We start from the raw sequence: 27,007 nt of genomic DNA on the forward strand, positions 1-27,007 counted from the left end.
ATAAAAACTAAAATCTAATAAATCCGCAGTCAAATTCCGTATCTCTACGCCTCTGCAATAGGGCTCAAGAAACTGTCCAACGCTAATGAAAGGGTAAAAACGGTACAACACATGCGGTAGTAATACTAGTAGTCTGTAATCAAAAGGGGTGTTATTCTTCCCTATATCGTTTTTTCAATATCAAATTATTTACAATCACAAGGTTTGTGTCCGACGATAAGTTATTGTCATAAATCGATTCTTAGAAAAACAAAATTTGAGGAAATACTGATTTACCAACACAATCAGAGACTTACAATTAAACGTCAATAACCTTAGATGGACGATCGAAAAATAAAAGCGTTTCGGATATTTATTTTAGGACTAGAGTAGCAGAAAGAATAGGCGAGTAATTGTGATATAAGCGGGGAACTAGGAATTAGTGGTAAATATATAAAGAATGCTGCTGTAAGTGGAGCTGCAGCTTCCTTCCAAAATTTTTGGTCAACTTGGTTTACTGAATTAAGTATCGTGTGAAAAATATTTTTAATACAAATCATTAACTTATAACTGGAGCGAGTCGTAAAAATTTTGCAGCTATTTCCCTGAATCTTAGCCATCAATTTGAGTGCGAAAAATGGCCAGACATCCTAAAAGTTAACGTGAGTAAATTTATTAGTAGCATAAATTTTTAGCTAAATGCTTATCTGCTTCATTTAAAGAATCAAAAATTATAGTTTGAATGGCTCGTTAGATCATCAACATACCTGAAATGATGACTGGCGAACTAAACGCTTTGAAAAGAGACATATGCAAATGCCCACATTATATTTGGTTTGTTCATGCTTAACGCACAACTGAATATTGATTGATATATCAATTTATATCCCCTAAGGTATTAATCTTAAAGTAGAAGATTTAGAGGAAACGTTGTAGCAAATATGTGAATAAGCAAATTCATCACCGAACAAAGGTATCGAGAAAAAATTATGGCTTATGTGTTATATGTTATGAACATTTTGGTTGGCGGTATCCAAGTGAAGGTAACTAAAACTGACTGGTGAAAACGTATGCTTTTACAAATAAAACGGGTTCAATTTTTACCCGGAAAAATAGCATATGGTTAGATGGTGTTCTGGGTGGCTCATACAATTATTTTAAGTAGGTGAGATTGCAAATTGGATATACTGTTCGAACCGTTGTCTCCAATTCTTGGAGAAGCATTTTTCTATCTTCTTGAGTTCATGGAATTTACACAACAATTCGATATAATTTACCCAATGTACCCGCAGCCCTGGTCCTAGCACTCTTCTGTCGTAACCACTCGCCCACCTATTTTCACCAATTAGGTCATTTTTGAAGTTTGATTGTTTTAATGCACATGCACTTCCATCAGCATAGATTAATTAACTTTGGCAACTGTGTGTGTGTTGCCCGGTATAGTTAAGGGTGCCATGTCATAGTGGAACAAGCAACGACTATCTGTTTCTAATGTGCCAATGTCAGCAATAATAAAAGATGCTTGAATTTTAAAAAAATTAATATGTGTAAGTCTCGAATATTTTAACATGGTTTAAGGTATGTAAGTAGCTTTAAATTGTGTGTTTCTATCAAGTCCCCTTAGTCATCACTGACGTATAAGAATACGCCAACTTGAGCCTCTGCAATAAACGTCAAACATTAAAATCACTTGGATACAAAAAATATTTTCATGTTTTTGGTATTTTGCTTTTTAGACAAGATCGAGACTTCACCGATATATATTATATACTTACCGATAATCCAACATCCAAATCCATAACCCCAAAATGACCAACTCTCAGACACAGCGGCTTCTGACATCTCACGCTCATTATGAGTACCATGACTTGAGTTGCGGTGTCTTGTTGGTACCAGTCACTCTCGAAGAGGCCTCTGGCTAATTCCGAACTCTAAAATAAAATCTCTACAAGATTAATGTATTCCGAATGCATAGAGAACAGACAATCTGCACCCGCATATATTTAGTTTATAAGTCCCACGCAAAAATATTTTAATTAAAAAAATTTCAGTTGGTTGTAAATTTGACCATCATATTGTCCATTAGTTCTTGATATTAGTGGTATTGTATTATATCATAACTGATAATTACTTTCTCCAAGATAATACCTTCAACGACGGCCATTATTAAAATAAATGACCAATTATTTTCAATCATTAGTATGCCCAATAACGAGACTTACCTGAACATAATCTCATTAGACGTCCATGCGAAGACAAGAAGTTGCATAGATGTGTAGGTCAACATTACAAACGCAAAAAAAAGGTCGGATGCCCTAGAAATTATTGTGTATTTGTTAGGCAGCAAGACGTTAATTCAAAAAACTTTGGTTAGTTTTGTTGGGAACATATTGGTCGTTGCGGAAATGCCTATTTTTGCTGGAATCTTGTCCCAATCAAGAGTTACAGAACAGAAGGTTTTACGTTAATATCTGCTGCTTTGTCGATGTTTTCGATACGAAGAAGCCGATTTTGATTAAAAATTTATCGAACTCGATAAGAAATGGCAACAATTTGAACCATAAAGTAAGGTTTTAAGCTGATATCTGCAGGTTTGATGGCGTGTAATATCATGAGAAAATAAATAACAATTTTACAATTGCAATGAAATCTATGTGGGACAAGTACTTTGTTATTTCGTGCGGCCACTGCTTACCAGAGTAATTTGTAGGATTTGTGCTGCAAACGATAGAGAAGAAACTATATACTCCAACAATATAATAGTTTTGAAGGACTGTTTCAGATCGTCGACGTAGCTGCAAATAATTTCGGTAAAAAAGAAGCATTAAAATTAAGTATAATAGTTAAAACCCTCCGTTTTAGATCTTAAACTTTTAAACACTTAAACATTGTGCAATATATAAATTCATATTTACCCAATTAGATTTTGATGCTTAACACACAACCTCTTGAGCAAATCCGCACCTTGTAAGTTATCCAATTTATCAAAGTTCCTAAAACTATGTTAACTGGAGTCTGACAAATACGAATATGGTATTGACGAATGCGCCAACCACAGCAACCAGTAATGAAGCAAACATCGCTCGAATATTCTGGTCAACCAAAACCAAGGTGTAGTGTTTATTCCTATCGAACGGATGCCAATAATACCAATACCATATTGCCACCTCGGTGTTGCTTGAAATACGTGTAGCAATTAATGTAACCTGCAAGGATTAACTTCAATTGCACTTAAATCAACAATTTATTGGAAAAATTTTACCAAATATGTTCACGCATATAGCCACCAAGAACGACCCGCAGGAAAGGATAGTGACGACGTAATTACCGCAACTATGCCATTCGTATATCGCTTTTATTTCGGCGTTAATGTGTCCTGCGATTTGAAATTACGACTGCAAGGCAAGTCGCAGCAGACTCACAATGGATTTTGACTGGCACATAAACATTTTGGCTAGCATAACCACGGAAAAAGTAATTAAACCCATGGTACTTATTGCTAGAAGTAGGTTAGTATATTATATTATATGTCAGCAAATGTGTAGCTCATACAATACCTATGCGGTTAACGGCTTGCGTACTAAACACTATTATTATGTTATCTTTCACTAAAAAAAAATTGAAAGATTTTTTTAATATAACAAACACTTAAGTTTTTTTAAATGGCTTTTGGAAGATAGATAAAGTGCAAAATGTTCAAAATAAGGAATTTCCAGAAAAATTCAAAAAAATGAACTTAGGGAGTTAGCTTTGGTTAGTTTTTAATTTTGTTTTATAATGATGTATTCTGCTCTCGATTTTGTTTAATTGTCCGAAATGATCACAAAAAATAAAAATTAAAAAACTTTTTTTTAATTATATTTGTTATATTTCGAATAATCGAATTCAATTAATGCAACATTATGCTGATCGTCCACTTTGTGGACTTGAGGTTTGAATTGCTGATTGCTCATTTCCTTGATTGAATTTACCTAGTGAAAGACATTACGGCGACTCTAATGACTATTGAAATATCAGCAAATTATTAGAGACAGTGTTTCATCAACAAAAACCTTGCAAAATCCCAATTGAATTTTAGTAGTCAATACTCAGAAAACAGATCAAATTGATTTGTGCATCTTTACACTAACTCTAGCTGTATTACCTGCCGGCATATCTGTTTTTAACAAAGTAGGCATGTTTAACGTATACGAAATCAACGATGAGCATAGACCCATCTGAATAAAGATGGAATAGGCATGGTAGAACGATCTCTTCGAGATCGAAAATTCTTCGATTTCAATTCTCCATATTCCGCTAATTATCATCAACCATTTTATGTACCTAAAGTATCGCTGGGTCAGGTCGATGTGATCCATATTCGACTATCCGAAATGAACCAGAAATATTAAATATGCGTTTCGCTCCAATTCGTCTAGGAAACTGGAGCGAAAAGCTCTGCTGCTAAATGAATATATATACCTGCGAATATTGCGGATATAATAACAAAGTTCAAGGTTTAAGAAAGAGAGGAATATCATTGACGTGCTTCGAATTTATTTGTTGATTTTGGTTAGTTTTGGTTAGCACCGACTCTTGTCATCTTGAATGAGATCTTCATTACTTTCTAACATCGACATAGCCAATACATCTTATATAAACGCAATATATTTATATAATTTGTTTGAAATGTAAAAGTAATCATTGGCCCAGTATGAGTGGAAGTCAGGTTATGCGCATGTTGCATTAACATCAAAAGCAATTATTACACCACCGTGCAATAAAAATAAAACTTACTCTGGCATGTAATCAAAACGAGTACTATTGTTCCCCATATCGTTTTTTCTATACCAAATTATTTATAAGCCAAACGTGGTCCGCGAATAAGTTGTTTCCGTAAATTGATTGGTGAGGAAATAAAATTTACCGAAAAACTGATCCGCTAAGACAATCGAAAATTTACAATTAAAAACCAGTGACGTAACAATAACGACCGAAATGGAGAAGCGTTCCAGATGTTTATTTGGCGACCAGCGTTTCGAGCGACGTAGTACGTATACATTCTTTAAATAAAAATTGAAAGTTCAGGATCTTACATATCCTTCCCTAGTACTCTGTTCTTATCAACTGGGTCAACCTCAAGAAGCATCGTGTTAGTAGTTAGCAGCAGTCTTACGTGAATAATAATCTCGTTGGAAGTCCATGCGAACACGAGCAATTGTATAACCGTGTAAGCCAACAATATGAATGCGAAAAATGGTCGGACACCCTAGAAATTAATTTAAGTGAGTAATTTCATTATTATTATTAGGTACTATGAACTGGTTGCATTGTTTTTAATTAATTGTTTACCAGCGTTATTTGCAGAATCTGTGACGCGAACGACTGCGAGGATATCACGTACTCCAAGAATATGATAGTTTTGAAGGACGCGTTCTGGGCGGTTTGAAACGAAAAATATGTTAACCGATAAACATGTATGAGATTTTCTTTTGACAATATGTAAACCCATAGAACTTATATACCGAATTAAATGCTGATGTCAACGCATATTCCCGCAAATAAACCACCGAAGAAGAGGATCGAGATAAAAAAATTATCGCAGCTTATGTGCCATTCGTATATCGCTTTTATTTCTCCACTGATTTGTCCTCCTTGATTTTCTTGATATTCCGACTGCAAGGCTAGCCGCAGCAGTCTGACAATGGGTTTCGATTGGCACATGAACATTTTGGTTAGTGCCACCCCATTGAAGATAATTAATCCCATCGTACTGACTGCTAGAAACGCATATCAATAAAAGGGATTTTATAGTATTCGGGCTGGCTCAAAGAGTCAGTGAGTTTGTAAATTCGATATGCTTATCTTCGATAAATACTTTTCTTTCGTCTTTATTTCTGTTTGGAATTGATCTTACAATGCCATATAAAATTTAAATGTTACCGTACCCATTAATCGCTTCGATTTTAAGCTCTAAGCAAAAAATTAAGTGAAAATAAATATCAAATTCTGCCATTTTGATTTCGGGAAATCTGAATACATAGTTCCATTTTTTTCAGACGAGATGGTTCGTATAACTATTAAGTTTGGTGAGAAAATTCTGTCTGTTTAGAAATACTTCTAAATAAAATGCCAAGTCACACTTCTGTACATATTTATTTATGCGGTAAGGCATTTTCACCTGTATAACTTTAAATAAATGTATTCATTTTCTAATTACTTCAAATAAGTATTCCGTTGTGATCAAACTAGTTAAACAGTTTGTTTCAAAACAAATGTGAAAAACTTAAGGCGGTGATTCGTCGTTTACCAACCACGTGCTACAAATATGGCGGAAACATAATGTTTTAATTATTTTTTTTTTAAACGGAAATAGATGGAATAATAAAATATTACGGAAGTATTACGCAGTTTCTGCATATTTTTTTTAAATAAGTGGCCTTGTCATTGTTTTTAATAAAATTTAAATAAAATCTTACGCAATGACATATAAACAAAATAAATTTTGGAGATGTGTTTATTAGAAACTTTTTGCTCTCGCGTAATATTTTCATAAAACTCATAGTTTTCAAATAAAAGAATAAAATGTAAAGAATTGCATGCTGAAAAAACATTACGGCTGTACATAAAATCTATATCTGCCATTTCGCGTTAGTGTAATTAGATATGTTTTTAATTAAATTACTTGTATTTTGTAATCACTCTAACTGCGTAACGTCAAAGAAAGCAATAATAAGAAACGCCTTAAGAAGTGACAGCAACCCACTAGATTTCTTTTTTTTTTTGGTATAAAAAATTTGCAGGAGACAAAAGTTTCTTAAAAATACATATTATTTTATGTTATTGCATAAGTTTTTCCTTAAATTCAGTTAGGAAGATTGATATTGGTAGTCAAATTTTATCTCCTCTCTCCTCTCCCTATCCAAGATAAAAAGATAAGATAAAAAATAAAGCGTGACTTTCCGCCATATTTGTACCGCGATATCTGCCTAATGCTTGGCTTTTGATATAACGTTTATATAACAAACTAGCGTTTATTTTAAACAACGCCCTTAAGTTTTTTGCATTTATTTAAAACAGTCTGCATATTATTACGTTGTCATTTTTTATATTCTCAAGTACAATGACCACTTATTTTGCCGTTGTCAATGCTGAGAACTTAACCGGAAATTAGAAACTTATCTCAATATGACCACCTTCTGAATGTATTAGATTCTATGGTACCAAATTTACCCCTTAAGTTTTTTGCATTTGTTTTAAAACAGTCTGTATATTTTTACGTTATCATTTTTCTATATTCTCAAGTGCAATGACCACTTATTTTGCCATTGTCAATGTTGAGAACTTAACCGGAAATTAGCTTCGAAAAGAATGCAAACTTATCTTTATAAGACCACCTTCTTAGTGTATTAGATTCTATGGTACTATTTTGTGCAGCAATACTAATAAAATTGTAATAATTCTAAAATTACCTGCTGGCATATCCGTTTTTAACAATTTAGGCATATTGAGCGTATATGAAATCAACGACGAGGAAAAAACCATCTGAATCAAAATGGCGAATATATGATACGACGTTTTCTTTGGGGACGAGAGTTCTTCGATCTTAATTCTCCAAATGCCTGCACTGACCATCAGCCATTTTACGTATTTAAAGTATTGATGAGTTAAGTTGATATGAATCATGTTCTCGACGGTACGAAATCGACAGGGAAAATGTAATAAAACGTTTTCTTTCATTTGTATTATTAAAGCGAACCGAAAACTATCTTAAAACATAAATGAAGTAATGACAGAGTACAGCGTTACAAACAGACGGATATCTTTGACGTGCTTCGAATTTGTTTGGCAAGTTTTACACCAGGCCTTTTACTTTGGTGTTCCAATTTTTCTATTTTCCTGGCTCCGACGTATAGAAAAGGTTTACTTTAACAATAAGTAACATAGAATATTTGTCGTTAGTTTATGTGTGCTTTCTAACTTTGTAACTCAATATTACGCAGGTCATCCACCTACTCCATCAAAAATTATCCACTACTTAGTGAAAATGAAAGACACCTCGGTTGATTTCATTGATTGATTTACATTACATAAGACGTAAAGTTAGCAAGCAAAATTCCGAATTCGCACGTCCCTGACGCGCGACTCATGAATGAATAATGAAAGGGTAACGCTGCAAAATATACTATTGTTGTACGACTGATCTGTAATCAAAAGGGGCGACATTCTTTTCAGTATCGAGTAATTCACAAACCAAACGTTTGTGTTTGTGAATAAAGTTCGAAATGAATTTTCCGTCAACAGAGTTTTTTCTGTTTTACAAGGTTTTGAGTAGTGTCGTCGAATTAATACACGTCGGCCTTTTCGCAAGAATGAAAATCTTAAATAATTGCGGGATGTCATTCGTTGACTTGTTGAATTCCGATTTTCTAATTTGTGGCATGCCCATCCGAGCGAATTCCGTCATAACTTTAATTCAATTTGCAGTGATTAAAAAAAAGTTGTAATGTCTTCCAGTTAATACAGTTTAATGTATGCATAAACATTTGCTACGTCAATCTCCGTTGGTCATAAGCGACGCATACGAATAGGCTAATTTGAGTCTCTGGAACAAAAGTCAAATATTACGAAGGATGAATTTGTTGGTGGTGCTTGTTTTATCATCTTACCGATAGTCCAACATTCAAATCCATAACTCCAAAGTGGCCAACCTTTAGGCCTAGCGGTTTTTGGCATCTCATCATTATTACGTGTACATCAACTTTAGTTTTAGGGTGGTGCTTGTACCAGTCGCTTTCGAAGAGGGCCCCGGATAATTCCAAACTCTAAATCAAAATGCCTACAATTAGATTACTAATTTAGAGTTTATAGGAAACTCGAAAACATTGTGGTAGTCTTCAACTTTACCTGAATTATAATCTCGTTGGAAGTCCATGCGAATATAAGCAGTTGTATGACCGTGTAAATCAACAATATAATTGCAAAAAACGGTCGGATGCCCTGAAAATGTTTTGAGTTATTTTTTAAAAACTTGGGATTTTATAAAATCCAACATAAATGTCATGAAATAATATTAATTTTAAAATTTCGAAAATGCACTAGAGGTAAACATTCGTTTCTTTTGTTCCAAATAATTACCAGGGTAATTTGTAGAATTTGTGATGCCAGGGAAAGAGATGAAACCATGTACTCCAAAAATATAATAGTTTTGAAGGATTCACTCAAGTCTTCGACATATCTGAAAATCCATAAAGAAAGAAATTAATCTCGTAATGGAAATCATTGAAAAATTGTCTCATTGCCTTAGCTCTAACTGTCATTTAAATTTCACATATGAATTTCGTCTTCTATTAGTGAAGTAAAAAATTTTAAAACAAATATATTCCAGTTTATTCTCTGCCCAGTTCTCAAATAATTTCTCCGTTTAGCATTACCTGACTTTGACACTTGCACAAATGTCATAACAAAAAATTGTTCATGCCGAAAGAGTAAATAAACAAAGACAACCATGATAAAACAAGCAAAACTGTATGAATCATATTCCCAAAGTGAAAGAAAAGAAAGAAAAGTAAAATTATATATTAAAAAGTTTGCAACACAAAGGGTGTTCCAAAAAACATACACCACCGCTTTTTTTGTGACGATATTCGTCACAAAAAAAGTAACAATAAAGAACAAACATTTTAAAAAAACTTTGACAAAATCGGCAAATAATATTTAACACATTGTAAAATGGCCATTTTCGTTGTTTAATGTAAAATTTTACATTTTAAAAAGAAAACGACTTTTTTACAATATGCCAAATATTTTTTGTCGATTTCGTGAAAGTTTTTTAAAATGTTCTATACTGCGTATAAGCCATTAAAATTACAACTTTTTGGGCTCTTGAGTTATTTTCCTTCTTCCCTGGTTTTCGTTTCATAAAAAAAGACAAACGGCATTTTATTTTTTTGACCCTTTAGTTACAATAGATTTAGTTCTACGAAATTAAAGAAAATATTGAATTACTTGTAGCTTAGAATTTAAGAATTTTCGCCTAAACCATCTTTTTGAATATTGAGGTGAATATTGTATAAACTAAATTTATTTGTCTCTATTAATTCCTTACGTATTTTCCTTTACTTCTCAGTACTACTGCTACCACAAATTATAAGTATGTCCAACTAATTTTTTAACAATTCAAATAGTTTTCTTTAGTAACCTTTATCAATATTTACCGGATAAGTTGTTGATGCTTAGCACACAACCTCTTGAGGATATTCGAACCTTCTGAGTTATCCAGTTGGCCGAAGTTTCTAAAATTGTACTGCAGCAATGCCAGCTGGAGTCTCACATAAATGAATATGCAGTTGATAAATGCATTCACTATAGCCGTCACTAAACAACCTAGTATGGCACGAACATTTTGGTCTAGTAGAACCAAAACATAATGTTTGTTCTTGTCGAATGGGTACCAGTAATTAAGAGGTACGAGCTTGTCTGTTAGATTTGTACCGTTATGTTGCTTAAAATAGATATAGCAGTTGATATCACCTACAAGAGTTACTGATTTCAAGCTCAGCATTCTAAGGGCAGCTTTTTACCAAATACGTCGATGCATATTCCTACGAATACGCCACCAAAGAAAAGGATCGACACGACGTGATTATCAAATCTCGTGTGCCACTCGTATATCGCTTTTATTTCTCTGTTAATTTTTCGTCCGGGTTGATATTCCGACTGCAAGGCCAGCTGGAGCAGTCTGATGATCGGTTTCGACTGGCACATGAACATTTTGGTGAGAATCACCCCATAGAATGTAATTAAACCCATAGTACTCATTGCTAGAAAGGCGATATTTTATTAATAAAAAATATTACAAAAATAATACATAGCAAAATACTGCAGGACAAGTGTACGTAGAATATCTTGTATGCGTAGTTATAGAAATCAAAGTTATAAATTCATTATATCTTGAATCAGCAAAATTTTTCAAAGGTGCGATCATCCACATCAATTGCTTGAGAAATGTGTTTTCTAATGTTTTCTTAAATTTATTGCTGAATATTGCATATTTTTTACAGTTACAGTTGTGATTTTAGATGGGTGTTTTTCATTGAGGTCATCAGTAAAATTTTTAAAATGAATTTTAATTGTATATTCTTATTGCTTAAGTTATTTCTCAAATTATTTTGTTTTTAATTTATTGTTGACTATTGTAATTATATATTAATCAGAGGGTTTCAGGAATTCTCTTTGTGGATGATTCATTTGTGTTCAGTATTTTATGCTTTTTCTAAAAGTTATTTGGCCGACATTTTAGTGTGTACAATTTTCTCCCCTTTCGTCATACGAACAATGGTGGTTGACGTTATAGCTGAGTAGTAGTAAGTAATCGGAAAAATTATGCTTTGAATTAAACGCGGTATTAGCTTGTCCATTATTCATTTGCCTTACTCAATGACTTCATTCAACCATCCACTATTACCTGCTGGCATATCCGTTTTTATCAACGTAGGCACATTGAACACGTAGGAGACCAACGGCGAGGAAAAAACCATCTGAATCAAAATGGTATAGAAATAGTACAACTTTTTTTTTGGTGGCGAAAATTGTTCGATCTCAATTCTCCATATACCGGCAACGATCATTAGCCATTTTACGTACCTAAAGTACCGATGCGTTAAACTGGTATGACTCATGGGACTGTACGGAATCAGAAGCAAAAATGAAAAACGTTTTACCTCGTGTTCGTATACGAGACTGAAGGAAAAACCTGCTCTTAAATAAATATGAATTTGCAAACATAATTGAAGTGTCTTGGAGAGACCGATATTCATTGGCGCGCATTGGATTTACTTGACGTGTTGTACACAAAAGTGACACATACACATATTTTTGCTAGAGAATAGCAAAACAAATTAAACTAATTGAGGCGTGAAATGTTTAACTTTAATTTTTAAATAATAATTAAATAAGTGTAATGTTTCCTTTTATCGGTGTAAGTAAAGAATAATTGAATAGTTTATACGGATGCTGTACCAACTTCATCAATATTTAGGTACGTAGCGGAAGTAGTGAACATTTAAGAAAATAAAAGAAAAGAAATGAAGCACTGTAAACCAACCAATGCGAAATATCAAATGTGAACTAAACGCCTACGCCTCTGATGCGAGACCCGGGAAACTGCTAGTCGCTAATGACAGGCTAACGCAATAAAACATGCGAGACGTATCCGACTAGTCTGTAATCAAAAGGGGTGTCATTCTTTCCAATATCTTTTTTCCAGCACCAAGTTATAAACAAACCAAACAACTGTGCCCGGGAATAAATTGTTTTCGAAAATTGATTGCTGGGTAACGTACATAGGAAAAGCGTACGATTGTTGTAGAACTGTTATGTGTGGGATAACGTTTCCACTTAATACTTAAATGTTAATGTGATATGTGTAAATTATGAATATTATTTGGTGTATATATTTTGGTAAATTATATATATCAGGTCAAAATATTACAAACATTTTAACATATTTTCGTTGTTGCCGAGTTTTTTACCCATTAAACCCAAACGACCAGGTTTTTTTTCATAATATCGAGCTCATCAAATTTCACAAATTTCTTCATTATCTCGCAGCCTTTCAACCAAATCCAAATTAAGCTTTGTTCTTATTGTAACAAACCCGATTGTTAGTTCGCGGAAAATACACATTTCGCCATATGCTAACTGGTCAGTACATTTTTGGTAGGCTTTTTGGGTAGTTCTTTTTTGTTATGTTCCTAGGTAGGGAACTAAGGCGCATTACTTTCAGTACTACGTACTTTATCAACTCAATCTGGTGTTTGAGAATTCGAAATCTGTTTAAACACATTGTAATGAGTGTTTTGTGTCTCTAACCATGTCTTTAAAGTATCTAAATATCCTGTCAGTAATATCAGTATTCCATACGTAGCGCAACAACATACAAGCCGTAGGTTCAAGCGGACCCAACCTCCATTTTTTCTAGTTTAATGCATCCCCATCAAAATGAATTGCGTTATAATTTTAATTCTGATAATATACAATTTGCATATAAACTTTAAGATTATTTAAAAATTTAAATTAACATAACATAAGCTATGCATATGTATGCTATGTCAAACTCCGCTGGTCATAATTGATGCGTACGAATACGCCAATTTGAGCCTCTGAAATAAAAGTCAAATATTACAAAGCATGAATTTATGTTCAATTTGTTGGTTGTAATTTAGTGCGGATTAACACAATATATTTTTTTTACGGTTCTTACCGATAGTCCAACATTCAAATCCATAACTCCAAAGTGGCCAATCCTTAGGCCGAGCGGTTTCTGGCATCTCATCATTATCACGTGTACATCAACTTTAGTTTTAGAGTTGAACTGGTACCAGTCGCTTTCGAAGAGGGCTCTGGACAACTCTAAACTCTAAATTAAAATGTCTACAATTAAATTATTAGTTTATAGTTATAGGAAATTGGAAACTTTTTAGTTTAGTTTCGTATTAGCATAACCCTACTCTCTCTGAAGCTACCCATAGGTATAACTTAACAGTAAGTCAATCTTACCTGAATTATAATCTCGTTGGACGTCCATGAGAATATAAGCAGTTGTATGACAGTGTAAGTCAACATTATGAACATAAAAAACGGTCGGATACCCTAAAAATGTTGATTCGACTAAAGGCTGTATCCACCAGCGACAGATATGACTGGTCACAGATATCTGACCCAAATACATACAATACATACTTACCAAGGTAATTTGTAGAATCTGTGATCCCAGTGAAAGGGAAGAAAGCATGTACTCCAAAAATATGATAGTTCTGAAAGACCCACTTAGGTCTTGGACGTATCTGAAAATGCATGTAAAAAAAAAATAAATCATGGATTGAAACAATTCATTATTATTAAAACTGGACTTTGCTACAAAACCAACTTTAGCTTACAAATATCACTTCAAAAAATAGGTCAAGAAGAGAGGAAATCATATACTTTACAAAAATTAGCCAATAAAAGAAGTGACGTGAAAAAGGCAAAGCAATGACGAAATAAACAAAATTTATTTACCTAGAGGAAAAATGAAAAGAATAATTAAAATCAAATATTGAAACGTTTTCTACATAAAAGCGAAGTTTTCTTTATTTCACAGTATTATTTCTCGTTTTCCTTCGATGCTAAGACTCCCACACAAACAGACTGACCAGATAGACCAAATCTGGTTTGGGGCTCAGACCCTTAGACATATTTACCTTATAAGGTCTTGATGCTTAACGCACAACTTCTTGAGCATTTTCGAACCTTCTGAGCTGTTCAATTCCCGGAAGCTTCTAAAATTGTACTGCAACAATGTCAGCTGGAGTCTCACATAAATGAAGATACAATTGACGAATGCGTTCACTATAGCCGTCACTAAACAAGCTAGCATGGCACGAACATTTTGGTCTAATAGAACCAAAGCATAGTGTTTATTCTTGTCAAATGGGTACCAATAATTAAGAGGCAGCAGCTTGTCTGTTATATTTGTACCTCTATGTTGCTGAAAATACATGTAGCAATCGATGTCACCTACAAGAATTTTTTATTTTAAGTTCAGCATTCTAAGGGAATCTTTTTACCAAATACGTCGTTGCAGAGTCCCATTAATACGGCACCAAAGAAAAGGATCGAGATCACGTAGTTATCAAATCTTATGTGATATTCGTATATCGCTTTTGTTTCTGTGTTAATGGGTCCTCCGGTTTGATATTCCGACTGCAAGGCAAGCTGAAGTAGTCTGATGATGGGTTTCGACTGGCACATGAACATTTTGGTGAGTATCACCCCAAAGAATGTAATGAAACCCAAAGTACTTATTGCTAGAAACCCGAGCTTTTATGAATGAAGGTGTATGTATATAATAAAATTAATAAATTCATTATCCTGTTATTTATTAATATTGTATTGATATATTGATAGAAGGATTTCAGAAATTTTGTTTATGCTTGAAAGACAAAGTTGATTCTTTTGATAAAGGCACTAATTTATCCTTTTCTTAAAAACTATTTATTTGGCCTAGATTTTAGTATGTCCATTTTTTATCCAATTTTGTCAATGTCAATTTTGGACGATACTGGCGTCCGTTAAGATTTCCGTATCACAATCTGTTTTTTTACGTGAATGCTGAGTAGCGGTAATTAACCGGAACTGTTTTTTGCTGAATATGTTGTTAACCTTCAAAATGCAAATTTGACACCACAACGATGTACTATATTCCACCATTTATTACCAATTTGCTTTACTTAGCATTTACTTACACCCCCTGAATCCATTCAACATTACCTGCTGGCATGTCCGTTTTTAACAAAATAGGAACATTTAAGATGTAGGAAATCAACGGCGAGGAAAAAACCATCTGAATAAGAATGGTATAGCAATGGTATAACTTTCTCTTTGGTGCTGAAAATTCTTCGATCGTAATTCTCCATATGCCGGCAACGATCATGAGCCACTTTACGTATCTAAAGTATCGCTGAGTGAATCTGGCGTGACTCATGTTTTACTTTACAGAAGCGTCAGCGAAAATAAAAAAATTTTTTGCTCAATTCATACACGAGACTGAAGCGAAAGCGGCTGATCTTAAATAAATATGCATGTAGAAATGTAATTGAAGCGCTCCAGAAACAAATATCATTGGCGCGCTTTGAATTTACTTGATGAATTTAAGTAGGTTCAATTTTGTGGATTTTAGTCATTCATTTTTATGGGTTACGGTGTTAACGCGGATACTGCTTCATCAACATTTACTAACTAGAAGTAGTGAACCCTTAAGAAATTAAATGGCAATTTACAAACCAAAATAAAATATCAAAAGTGCAACTTTAAAGGCCTACGCCTCTGAAAAGGGAAATAAGAAACTGCTCGTCGCCAATGACAGGGTATCGCAGCAAAACACACTTGTGGTTTGCATGACTTGCCTGTAATCAAAAGGGACGTAACTTTAGTCTGTAATCAAAAGGGGTGTTATTCTTTTCAATATCATTTTTACAGCACCAAACTATTGTGTCCTAGTTGTTTTCGAAAATTGATTGTTCGGATATAGATATTTTTCGGAAATTTTACTGGTTACAATTGATTAAAATTAACGATCCAGATTTTCAATTAAAATCGGCGGCTAAAAGGAAAATGGAGTTCGATATGGAACTAGAACCTTCGTGGCGACTTCAACCGATAATATCGTGGCAGATAGCATAATATATCTAGTAAGTTTTCTGTTTTTTTTTTCTATATCGTAAAACTCTACCAACGGCTGAATCACAACCAATTAGAACTACTGGCCAACGGAAATTGATATCTAAATTTATAAGTTTGTCAAGAATAGCATAATTTTACATTTTGTCCTAATTTTATCACAATTACGGTCATGTTTTAATAATTTTACGGCTACTGTATCTTGCAATTTGTTGGCTAAGTTAACAAGTTGACTTGGTAGTTGCTTCTCTGTGTACAGTTGAATAGGACAAATATCAAATAACTACATTTTAATTATTGAGAAAATAATTCCCATTTCAGGCGCTGCTAGTCATAAGCGATTCATACGAATACGCCAACTCTCTGAAATGAAATCCAAACTGTGAAAAAAACTGTTAGACAGTCTACGCACAAGCAATCATTTTTTTCTTTTTCTTTTTTTTTGTCCATGCTTTTAATCCACGGTCCTTACCGATAGTGCAACCTCCTTTAGTATTTGGCGTAAGGGTGAGTAAATTATTTTGAACAAAGTAATAATTTTATTTTCTATCTAAGCTGCATAAGTTTTAAATAGTGTTATAAGTCGTCCAATCACTAAAAAAAGAAAAATTTTGGTCGACAAAGGTAATCAATTTGAGTAACTTCAGGAGAATTATTATTCACTCTCACAAACCAAATAACTCATGCAGTATCTTGTCTCTCATAAACTTGGTGAATTTAAAGGTAATTGAAATTTTAAAGTGCATAACTAATACCTTATCTGGAACAACCCTAAAATATAGTGTAAGCCTCACCTCAACAATCTCGGCCGTGTAAGCCAACAACATTGATGCACAAAAGGACTCATGGAAACTGATATCTATCGATATAAACGATATTAGCGCAGATCAAAACTTTTGAATATTAGTATAAACATAATTGAAGCTTGTAATCTTCCAGCTAAGCATTGGTATGACTCCTAGGCAATATTTTATACATTTAATCGTTCTTAACATATGGCAAATTTAGCGAATTAAATGCTGGTGCCTAATGGACAAAATCTACAGAAGTCCTGCACTTTCTAGTTCATTCGGCTTGTCGAAAGCTCTAAAAGTGTACTCCAGAAGAGTTAATTGAAATCTCACCATTATGAATGTACAATTAGTTCTGCTTTTCGTTACCAATAATGTCAACCCTGTATGTATGTTATATACTTATATCTATGGACGATATATAATATTAATTTGTTATTTACTTATGTATTTATTATGAGTCTCCAATAAACCGATAGTACTCGCCATATTTGTCACCCTTTCTTTTGAAGTTCTTTAGAATGTATTAATTGCGTAGCGGTTTGCTTGAAAGGATGCAGACTTCATATGCTCACGTTTTGTTTCAACCTTTATTACCGCTCGTCTATCTTTAGGTTGTACACTGTGTAATAGACCTTTACTATTGTTGTTGAGGAATTTCGTAATTCGTAAATGCTTATGAGGCCAAATCGTAGCAATTGTATTATATTGTGATTAAAACTCACCTATTCCGGTGGTAAATGTAGAGATAGTGATTCTGTTTTGTGATTTTCAGTGAAGAACGTACATATATAAAACAACATACCCACAAAAAAAATGGCCCCCCCATCCCCTTTCCCGTCTTCAACTTTGTTATTTTAAATGGAACATCTGAATATATTTCGACATTTTTGGAATCCTTGGTTAAAATAAAGGTCACTTTCTCAAGAAATCCCTATTAGAAATTGAGGTTATGTGTTTTTTTGCATTATTTTTATTGCCCCATATAAAATTGTGTTGTGACGCTACTGATTCAGGTATTGCAACGAAAATTAAACCGCAGACTGCACTACTCAATCAGTTTGACAGATGCGCCAGGGCGTTCCAAAGAGGTGGTACCGTTTTGGAGAATTTAATTCACAAAATCTTAAGATTTTCAAAGGGAACACACTATATTTTTATTCAGATATCAATTCTAGGACAAGAAATAAGGTAAATTTTTAATTTATCTTATTTTTAAATTTTACTTACTTTTTGAGATATTCGAGGTTTAAGATAACACCCGTTAAATTCTTGTTGAATTTAAAGCTGCCCACATTAGGTCACTTGTTGGCAACGTTAGGTATTGGCAAAGACATGATACTACTTTCTAAAGATATGATACTCCAAATATACGAATAAAACATATTGCTAACAATACAGGGTGTGTCCATTAATACGTGGAAATTTTGAATAAAATCGACTCTATACTACACACTTCAATAGATTTAATAAAACGTTAGAATTTATATTTAAAGAAACATTTAATAGTTCATTATATAGCTTGATTGAATAATACAAGAACAAAAATAAATAATTATAGTTTATATGCAATATTTCCATCATGCTTCAATATTTTTTAATAATAGATACTTCTCTTCATAGTCAAACCACAGATTAAATGCAGTCCCACAGTTAGATAAATTGACAGGGCCACGCAATTCTTATTAAAACTGCTACTTAATGTATATCTTAATTTAACCTAAGCTTCTTTAATAAATAATGTACTAAACAACAAAATAACAGAACATAATATAAATGCATATTTGGATATGACGTGAGAAAATTACTTTGTTCTTCTCCCGTCTGTAAAATACCTAATTACTCACCGATCTAGCGTGCGGAAAGCGTCACTTTGCCACGTCAGTTTCGTTTCCCATGAATCCGAGCCACTTCGGACTTTTCCGGGATTTTACCGCACGGATTTGGGAGCAATCGGATGTTTTCGGAGATATTTCTCACGCTTTGAATTTTGACGTTTGTCAATTCTGGCGGTCATGTCAGTGAATGTATTCGTGTTGTTTTGCGAAAATGCACCCAAAAACCAACGGTCGTAGAAAAAGTATAGTATGCAACACGTTCGGTAAACTTTTTAACTCATTCGTTTATTAAACACTCGCTCCGCTGCGCTCCGCTCGTGTCAAATAAACTCGTGGGTCAAATGCCGTTTACCGCACTTGTTGCATAATATACTATTAAACTCTTGACACTTGCGTAATAATCGAAGCTCCAAAAGAATATAATTAGATCGCTGTGTTTGTTGACGCTACACAGCCGAGCAAATTGATTCTTAAGACAAATTTATTGAGTTTTTAAAATCACTGCGTATATTTCAAATCGTACCTTTCTCAGAGACCAGTGCCCAATCTATGAATTAGAACCCTTTAATGCAATAGTAGCCGCATCGCAGAGAATTTAGATCCTTTAACTTTTCCTCATTTTAACTCCACAAGACTACTCGATAGATAAATAGATAGATAGATCGATATGATTTTTTTCATATGTTTCAATTTTTAGTCTTTGTCTTCTTGCCTACTCCAAACGTGGACATACTGTATATAGGTATCTTTTTTAAGAGATATTTAATATATACATAATACCGGAAATACTTGGAAGAAATTCAAACACATCATAGGTTAAAATGTGATTTGAAGTCGTCCTCGAAAAGGCAAAATTCAATTTTGTTTTTATAGAAGTTACTATATGTTGACAAAATATTAGCACATCTTACACACTACTTTAAATTTTGTGATACCTTGTGATATGCTTCAACTCTATATCAATAAAGTAAGTATAATGTTTTTACATAATAAATTTTTCTTAAATATAAAAGACGTGCAGTTGATTGATTAGAACAAAATTCGATGTCACATTAAATCGTTAAAATGAGCAGAAATAGCAGAATTGCTGGTTATTAAAAATCCCTAATATCTATAAAAAAAAACACACATGCGGATCATAGAATATTTAGTCTATAGGCAGCATAAAACAAATTTAAATGTGAATGCTATATTTAAAAAATTATTATCGTGACCACACACACACATTTCGCAAATGAAACAAAATGTTGTCTTCAATTTCCATTTCTCATAAGGGAAGTGTAGGAATAAGCCAGCTTGAGTCTCTGAAACAAAACCCATTATCTCTCATCTCTCTCTACTTGTTAAATTTTGCATCTGCAATGAAAAAAATCAGTCTTTAATAAACTAAATTGTTTCATACAAATCAATATTGTTAAAAATTCCATATCTGTAAATTTTAGCTGAAATTAATTGTGAAGTAATAATGATGATTTTGATAATAATTAAAATTTATTATTATTAATTAAAATTAAATTAATAAAATAATTTCAGTTTCTCGTCGGTGTACATAATATGCGCATTTTTTTCCGAACTTATTATGCATAAAAAATTCAAAAAAATCAAATTGTTGCATTCGAGACATATTTACCGATATGCCTACGTCTAAATCCATCACGCCAAATCTGCCGTTCCTCAAACAAACAGGTTTCTGGCATCTCATCATCATGATGTGCACCATGGTCTTCGTCTGTGAATCATGAACGTACCAGTTGCTTTCGAAAAGTGCTTTTGCCAATTCTGAACTCTGAAAAGTTACTACGAAGGCTTGATACTTGAAATGTTCTAGTTCCTAGTACATTTCGGAAAATAGTTTAATAACTACCTGGATAATGATTTCGTTTGTGCTCCAAGCGAACGTGAGTAGCTGAATAATGGTATAAGTCAATATTATGGTAGCAAAAAACGGTCTGACTCCCTGAAAAAATTGCCGTTAATTCTCACGTGAAAAAAACAAATGTCAGTGCCAGCGATACCAAAGTTATTTGAAAAATTTGAGATGCGAATGAGATCGAAGACACCAAAAACTCTAAAAATATTACAGTTTTGAAGGATTCGTTCAGGTCTTCGACGTACCTAAAATTAAATATTAATGTAAACTTCTGTTTTATTTCATTACGATTTGTTTCAAATGGACAAAATATTCATTTCCAATAAATTTGTAATACTTAAAGGTGCTGAGTTTGAGTGTTTGCTTGGCTTCTAAGCAATAATTTTGAAAGTTTCTTTTTTTTGTCCATATTTCTTAACATTCCCGTTTTTAAAGTTGAATTATAGCAACTAAATAAGTTGTAATTCATATTTGTTTAATTACACAGGTCTACAAAATTAAACTCTTTGGCAGATTTATTTTGATAACTGATTTTATATAATTTTTTTGTATCACGTATGGTTTTTTTGAAAATATTAAAGAAAAAAAAAACATATTTCTAAAAAAATTTATTTTTTATTCAGTAAAAAAGTGGATCGGCAGTTTAAAAAAGTGAAAAAAAAGACTTTACTCAGACTATTTTGAGTGAAATCTTCGTCTTTTGCCAGAAAGCTGCGTTGTCCGAATATATCCCATTTTAACATCCAGCAGGGCCATTCTATTTGAGTTCACAGCAATTTAATTTCACCACAAAGCATCCACTAATGTTCTTGGTAGTTTATTTTCCAAAATTCTTATACTTTTCTTTTAAATGTACCGAATATGCAACGGGAACCGAGGCCAGTTTGTTACCATTGTGCAATAAAACTATGCTTACTTGAGTAAATAGACAGGCGCCATTTTTCTTTTATATACCGCAATTTTCTAATTTTGAAGCTGATATTGTTGCAATACACTAGCGGTCCTGAGTAAAACGTTGACGACCTCGGTAACAGCTTGATGTGGCGCCAGGTGCCAGCAAATGCTGGTCACGAAGTCTGAACGTTAACAATTGCTTTGGAAGGTGCAAATCTCTAATTAAATCATTTAATTCACTCTGGTTAAACACTTCGGCGTCTCTGAAATCTGGTGTGAAATTCTGACCATATGACGTTTTCTAGTTCTTTTGGGGCGGTAGGTCTCGGTATATCTGATCCGTAACTAACTGGTTGAATAGCAGAGTCATGATTGGGATACACAATTTGTTTCTTATTTTTTCTGTTGAATCCTTGAACATTACACGAACAAAAATAACAATCATCACTGTGATTCCTAGGCTCTCAGCATACCATAGGGATATTAACGCTTAAACATTTCTTGTATTGGCTCTTCTGCGTCAACTCTGATGCTTTACAGAAAAATCTAATATTATGCACAGTATTGCCAAATAAAATCATTTCTAGCATGGAAAAAAAATATGGCGTACTTTGGAAAAATGGCGCCCAGCAATATACAAATAAGCACAAACAAACTGCTTTCACTCATCAAATTCACGTATTATTATCTAAGCCCAGAAAATTTAATATAACTGATAGATTAAATTGAAGTTTGCTTATCCCCCTTTGCACATGTTAAGCGAAAATATCAATAATAATAAATTGCACCATCAGAAGAACATATTAAAACAATAAAATAAAAAATACAACATGATCATAACGAAAGATAATTGGAAAATTTATGCAAATATTAATTTAACATTTAAGGCATGTTTATGAATATTTATAATTTGTAATGAAATATTGTTATTATTAGTATATGAGCGCTCTATTGTAATAAATATATTGCTTTTGAGATTGTAAACTCTGCATTTATTTAGTCTTATTTTGTGAGTGAGACTTAGCACATTACTAATCAGGTACCAAATGAATACAAACTTAATTAATTCTTGATGTTTAAAGCAAAACGTCTTCAGCATGTGCGCACCTTCCGAATTCATTACATCGAAATTCTTGAAACTGTACTGCAGCAGTTTGAGTTGAAGCCTAACGAAAATGATAATAGAGTTAACAAAGGCACCGATGATGGCGATGCTTATGCTCGCAATCACTGGCCGAATATTCTGGTCAATCAAGATGAAAGTGTAGTACTTGTTCTTGTCAAACGGATACCAATAATGCAACAGCACTGGCTTCTCTGTTATGTTCGTTCCCCTGTGCTGCTTGTAGTAAATATAGCAATTGACGTCACCTAAAATATTTGTTATCTTTGTAATGTTTCGAAATTTTCCTAATTCAATTGGAGGTCTATCGAGCAGCAATGTTTCACAGTTCTTTTCACTAGAGATATAACAAAAATGCAAAAATTTCTATGCTGTTTCTAGTTAAGGGAATAGGAATAGAAACAGCACTTAAATAATTTTTTTTTGAATTCTATTTTCTTTCCTATTTTATTTAAAAACAAATATGTTAATAAATTAAATTTAATCTTAAGTGATGAAGTACAGTGAACACATTTTGAAACATACCACGCAAAAATTTGTTTAATTTTATAATTAGTTTTTAAAGAAATATTTGTTCCCCATCCAGAACGCGACACTTTACTAGGCAGTTTTGATGACAAATTTTATTAGACCATTGGATTTGCAATATTTAATTTGCAATTATTTATTTTGCAAATTAATTATAATTAAAATTGGGACAAAAATTACTTGCAGCAATTTAAAATTAATTATTTAATAGGTTAAGTTTCTAACAAATTATATTTGCAAGGATGGAAGTAAAATTCCCATTTAATTTTGGCCTTTTTAACATGGCAAAAAATCAGAGAATAGGTTAAAAGCGAAAAATCCTCACAATAGAGTTTTTTCATTCTTAATTATAAATAAATATATCAAACCAAGTTGAAAAATGACGAGTTTTAAATTTACATATATAAAGTCTGTTCTGACGCAAATATTTGCAAAAAAAATAATTAAGAATATTTTGCAGAGAGATTGCAATTAAGTAAATTAAATAAAGTTCACTGAACTAAGGTGCATCGCATTTTTGAAACATAAAAACGAATCATCCTATCAAATCGAATGGAATCATCAAATTTATAAACATTTCCAATGTAATTTTGAGTACTGCATTTGAATGGGCTACGAGTCAATGGTTGAAAATGTAAATGTATCATTATATTAAATATTTAATTTTCAACATTTTGGAGCATAACGTATTGAGAAGTCATTAGCTCAATGTTTATAGTTCTTTTAACCCAGGGAACATCTAAGATGGTGGGTTTGAAATTACTCTGTTGTTGATGTGCGAACATTACCAAATATGGGTATGCAAAAGCCCACCAACGTCGCTGAGCCGACCAGCAGCGAGATCAATTTGTTGTCGAAGTTGATATGCCAATCGCAGATCGCCCGTACATCGTCATTAATAGGAGAAGTTATCTGAAAGTCGGGCTGCAAGGCGAGACGCAAAAGCCTGATGATGGGTCTCGACTGACACATAAGCATTTTCGATACTATCATCACAAATATTATGATGATTCCGATGCTACTTATTGCTAGTTTATAATAAAGAAAGCCAAATTTTTATTTTAAACAATTTTAATTCCCGTAGGGAATACATACATACAATATAGACATGGTTATCAACGTTATACGGTGCAAAATACAAACTTTTCAAAAAGTTTTACTGCTGTAATTAGTGAAGTCTTATTATCGGTACATATTTTTTTAATTTAATACTCTTTCTACTATAGTATTTTTTGATTCCACGGTCAAAATAAGGTATTTCACTCATTCGATAAGAATTTTTGATACCTTAAGGTTTCTTAAATATTTCAATTTTACAAATACATAATAAATATTTAAATTATATCAGTGACATTTAACTTCCCAGAAAATTTAATTTTCAATTAACTATCTTATGGTCTTAGCGCAATTCGCAATTTGGTATTTTCTCAATAAAACTTGAATGATTTGAAATTGTCAGGTAATGTAAACATCCGGCAATTTTTAAATGGCAATTTTGGATACAAGGATTTAAAAGTTTGCCTCCAGGTGCCTAGACTTGACGGCAATAGACTACTAGATACACATAACCAATTGTTCACAACATGGATCCTCCTCATCAGATAATATAAAAATGCACATTTTTATTTTAGTTAGATGTCACTATAGCTTGGATAATATTTGCAAATTTCGTAAAAATTTTAAAAATCTGATACGTTGTAATTGTTAAAAAATGATATTGTTTATAGTACCTATCCAGTTGTTGCACATCGATGGGTTTCAAACAATACTACAAATTATAATTCCTCCACTAACTCTTACTCCTAATAATAGAATTTACACCAATGTCAAGTCTCAGGAAAGATGATCAATGCAAATAAAATATATAAATTCATAGATCATTTAAGAACTAGACCTTACAGCAAAACTAGACGAAACTAGCCACCTGAGTGACTTATCTGTCATTTCTAAATACCATAGGCAACTAGGTGCCATGAAACATTTAATTAGATAAGACCAAAAAAGAAAATTTCGCGTATTCTGTTATAACGCGAATAGTTAGCTACAGGACGAATTAAACCCTAACTAGCTAATCAAGTTATAGTTATAGTCCCTTTAAGTTGCCATTAGATAATTTTTTGTCCACCCTTTTATTATTATAAACTGTTCTGTAGATTTCGGTAACATACTTTAGATCTGTATTTGAGGGACTAAAATTAAATTACATTTTGACAAATTAAACAAATTATTTAAAAAACCTTAATTATCTTAAAAACCTTAAGATTAAGGTATCATAGACGTTCTGTAAACATACACTTATTTTATTATAGATGGCGACGTTCCATAAAGAATACAACTTTGACACTTTTAACACTTTTGGGACAACCTGTATAGTATAAAATTTATTTTAAAAAGTTACCATAATTACACATTCCAAAAGTTTTTTTTTCGTGCCTTATAGCGTAAATAACCCTGTATATTTTAAAATCAGTCTCTCTCGCATAGTTAAAAAAAACGCCCGCGAATGTCATCTTATTACCTGCTGCCGTATCTCTTTGGAGTAAAGTCGGTACACTAAACATGAACGATAACATCGGAGACGAACATACTACTTGTATCAGTACTGAGTAAAAGTGGTAGAGTTTTTTTTTTACCGTTGAAAATTCTTCAATATCAATTCTCCAAATCCCAGCAACAACCATCAGCCACTTGATATACCTGAAATATTGCGGGCCGAGGTTCATATTCGCAATAACCAATTTGCAATGAAGGCATAAATGTTACTGGATTCCTAATGGACGAAGCGTTCGTTTTTTTATAGAGATGGGCAACAGAGGCGTGCTAAGGGATCTATATGAAATTATAATTCGTTTATTCAGTTAAAATTACTTTAGTTAAACATGCTAATTAGCAAACGGAAATTATTGATCAGAAAATATTTTATAAATTGCATCAGAATAGATTTATTATTAATCTGATATTGAACGTTACTTTATGATAAAATGAAAGAAAATGTAATGCTATTGGAAAAATATATTGACTACGCCTATGATTAAATTGTAGAATGTTCTGCCGCTAATAAAAGGGTAAGGAAACTTGTAGGAGTAAATGTACACGGTCTATAATCACGAGGGTTGTCGGCAAGGGATTTCCCCTATTAAATTATTTATCAGGTTTTTGCTTGGAAAAGTTTTATGCATCGAAAATATTTCTTTTTCGACTCTCTTTTTACATCACCCATTGCTGTTTGTTCATATATTTGTAATCCAATCAAGATTGTATTGTTGTCTCAAACCTCATTTAATTTTAATAGTTACCAATTATAATTTTTATTACTACTTTTGCACTTTGGCGGCTCTTACAAAACAACCCATAATCAAAAAAATCTGAAGTTGTTTTTGACGGAACTTAACTTGAAACTAAAATGATGATTGATAATATATTAAAATTTATTAAAATGAACTGTCTTAATATTAATTTTAAAAAAATTAATCAGAGCGTATATATATAAAAAACATATTTTTCAAAAATCATAAAAAATAATGTTTCGTTTTCTGCTTCTGTTACATTATTTTTAATCGCCAAATTGGTATGCAAGTTAGTGTGATCCTGATTTATAAATGATTCGAGGTGTGTAGGTTTTAAAAACCAAAATATGAAAAACTATTATTGCAATTTACCTTAACTTTACCAATAATTGTTCACTTTGTTTAATGGTCTCTGTTATTATGAATTCAAATTTTATTACTCTTTCGCATTAAGAATCTATAGTCACGGCCAACAAATTATTTTCAATAAAATTTAA

General features: G+C 32.6%; 2 protein-coding genes and 1 long non-coding RNA gene across 7 annotated transcripts; 1 reads left to right on the forward strand and 2 right to left on the reverse strand.

The window, feature by feature from the left end:
- Positions 1–115: 115 nt before the first annotated feature.
- Positions 116–8,318, forward strand: LOC132700555 (uncharacterized). Its single transcript, XR_009618652.1, has 3 exons — positions 116–5,008; positions 5,069–5,243; positions 5,314–8,318. It is a non-coding gene; the product is annotated as an uncharacterized LOC132700555 (long non-coding RNA).
- A 151-nt stretch (positions 8,319–8,469) lies between these two features.
- Positions 8,470–11,700, reverse strand: LOC132700553 (odorant receptor Or2-like). Of its 5 annotated transcripts, XM_060667947.1 has the most exons (8): positions 11,605–11,691; positions 11,426–11,498; positions 10,542–10,781; positions 10,176–10,491; positions 9,097–9,196; positions 8,866–8,958; positions 8,628–8,783; positions 8,470–8,563 (listed from the first exon to the last, which is right to left on the reverse strand). In XM_060667947.1, exons 2-8 carry the CDS (start codon positions 11,496–11,498, stop codon positions 8,513–8,515), a joined length of 1,029 nt encoding a protein of 342 aa, XP_060523930.1. In that variant the 5' UTR covers positions 11,605–11,691; the 3' UTR covers positions 8,470–8,512. The 5 variants fall into 5 exon arrangements, with proteins under 5 accessions (XP_060523930.1, XP_060523925.1, XP_060523926.1 ...); XM_060667942.1 differs by having other exon boundaries at positions 11,426–11,700; XM_060667943.1 differs by lacking the exon at positions 8,866–8,958 and having other exon boundaries at positions 11,426–11,700.
- Positions 11,701–13,000: 1,300 nt separating this feature from the next.
- LOC132700884 (uncharacterized) lies at positions 13,001–25,975 on the reverse strand. The gene is made up of 13 exons (XM_060668460.1): positions 25,742–25,975; positions 24,012–24,251; positions 22,631–22,943; positions 20,824–20,923; positions 20,673–20,765; positions 20,439–20,594; positions 15,271–15,487; positions 14,568–14,807; positions 14,202–14,517; positions 13,706–13,805; positions 13,519–13,611; positions 13,223–13,378; positions 13,001–13,121 (listed from the first exon to the last, which is right to left on the reverse strand). Exons 1-13 carry the CDS (start codon positions 25,944–25,946, stop codon positions 13,071–13,073), a joined length of 2,280 nt encoding a protein of 759 aa, XP_060524443.1. The 5' UTR covers positions 25,947–25,975; the 3' UTR covers positions 13,001–13,070.
- Positions 25,976–27,007: the final 1,032 nt, after the last annotated feature.

This window comes from Cylas formicarius, unplaced genomic scaffold, assembly GCF_029955315.1.
Source record: "Cylas formicarius isolate icCylForm1 unplaced genomic scaffold, icCylForm1.1 PGA_scaffold_4__25_contigs__length_36172078, whole genome shotgun sequence".
Lineage (NCBI taxonomy): Eukaryota > Metazoa > Arthropoda > Insecta > Coleoptera > Brentidae > Cylas > Cylas formicarius.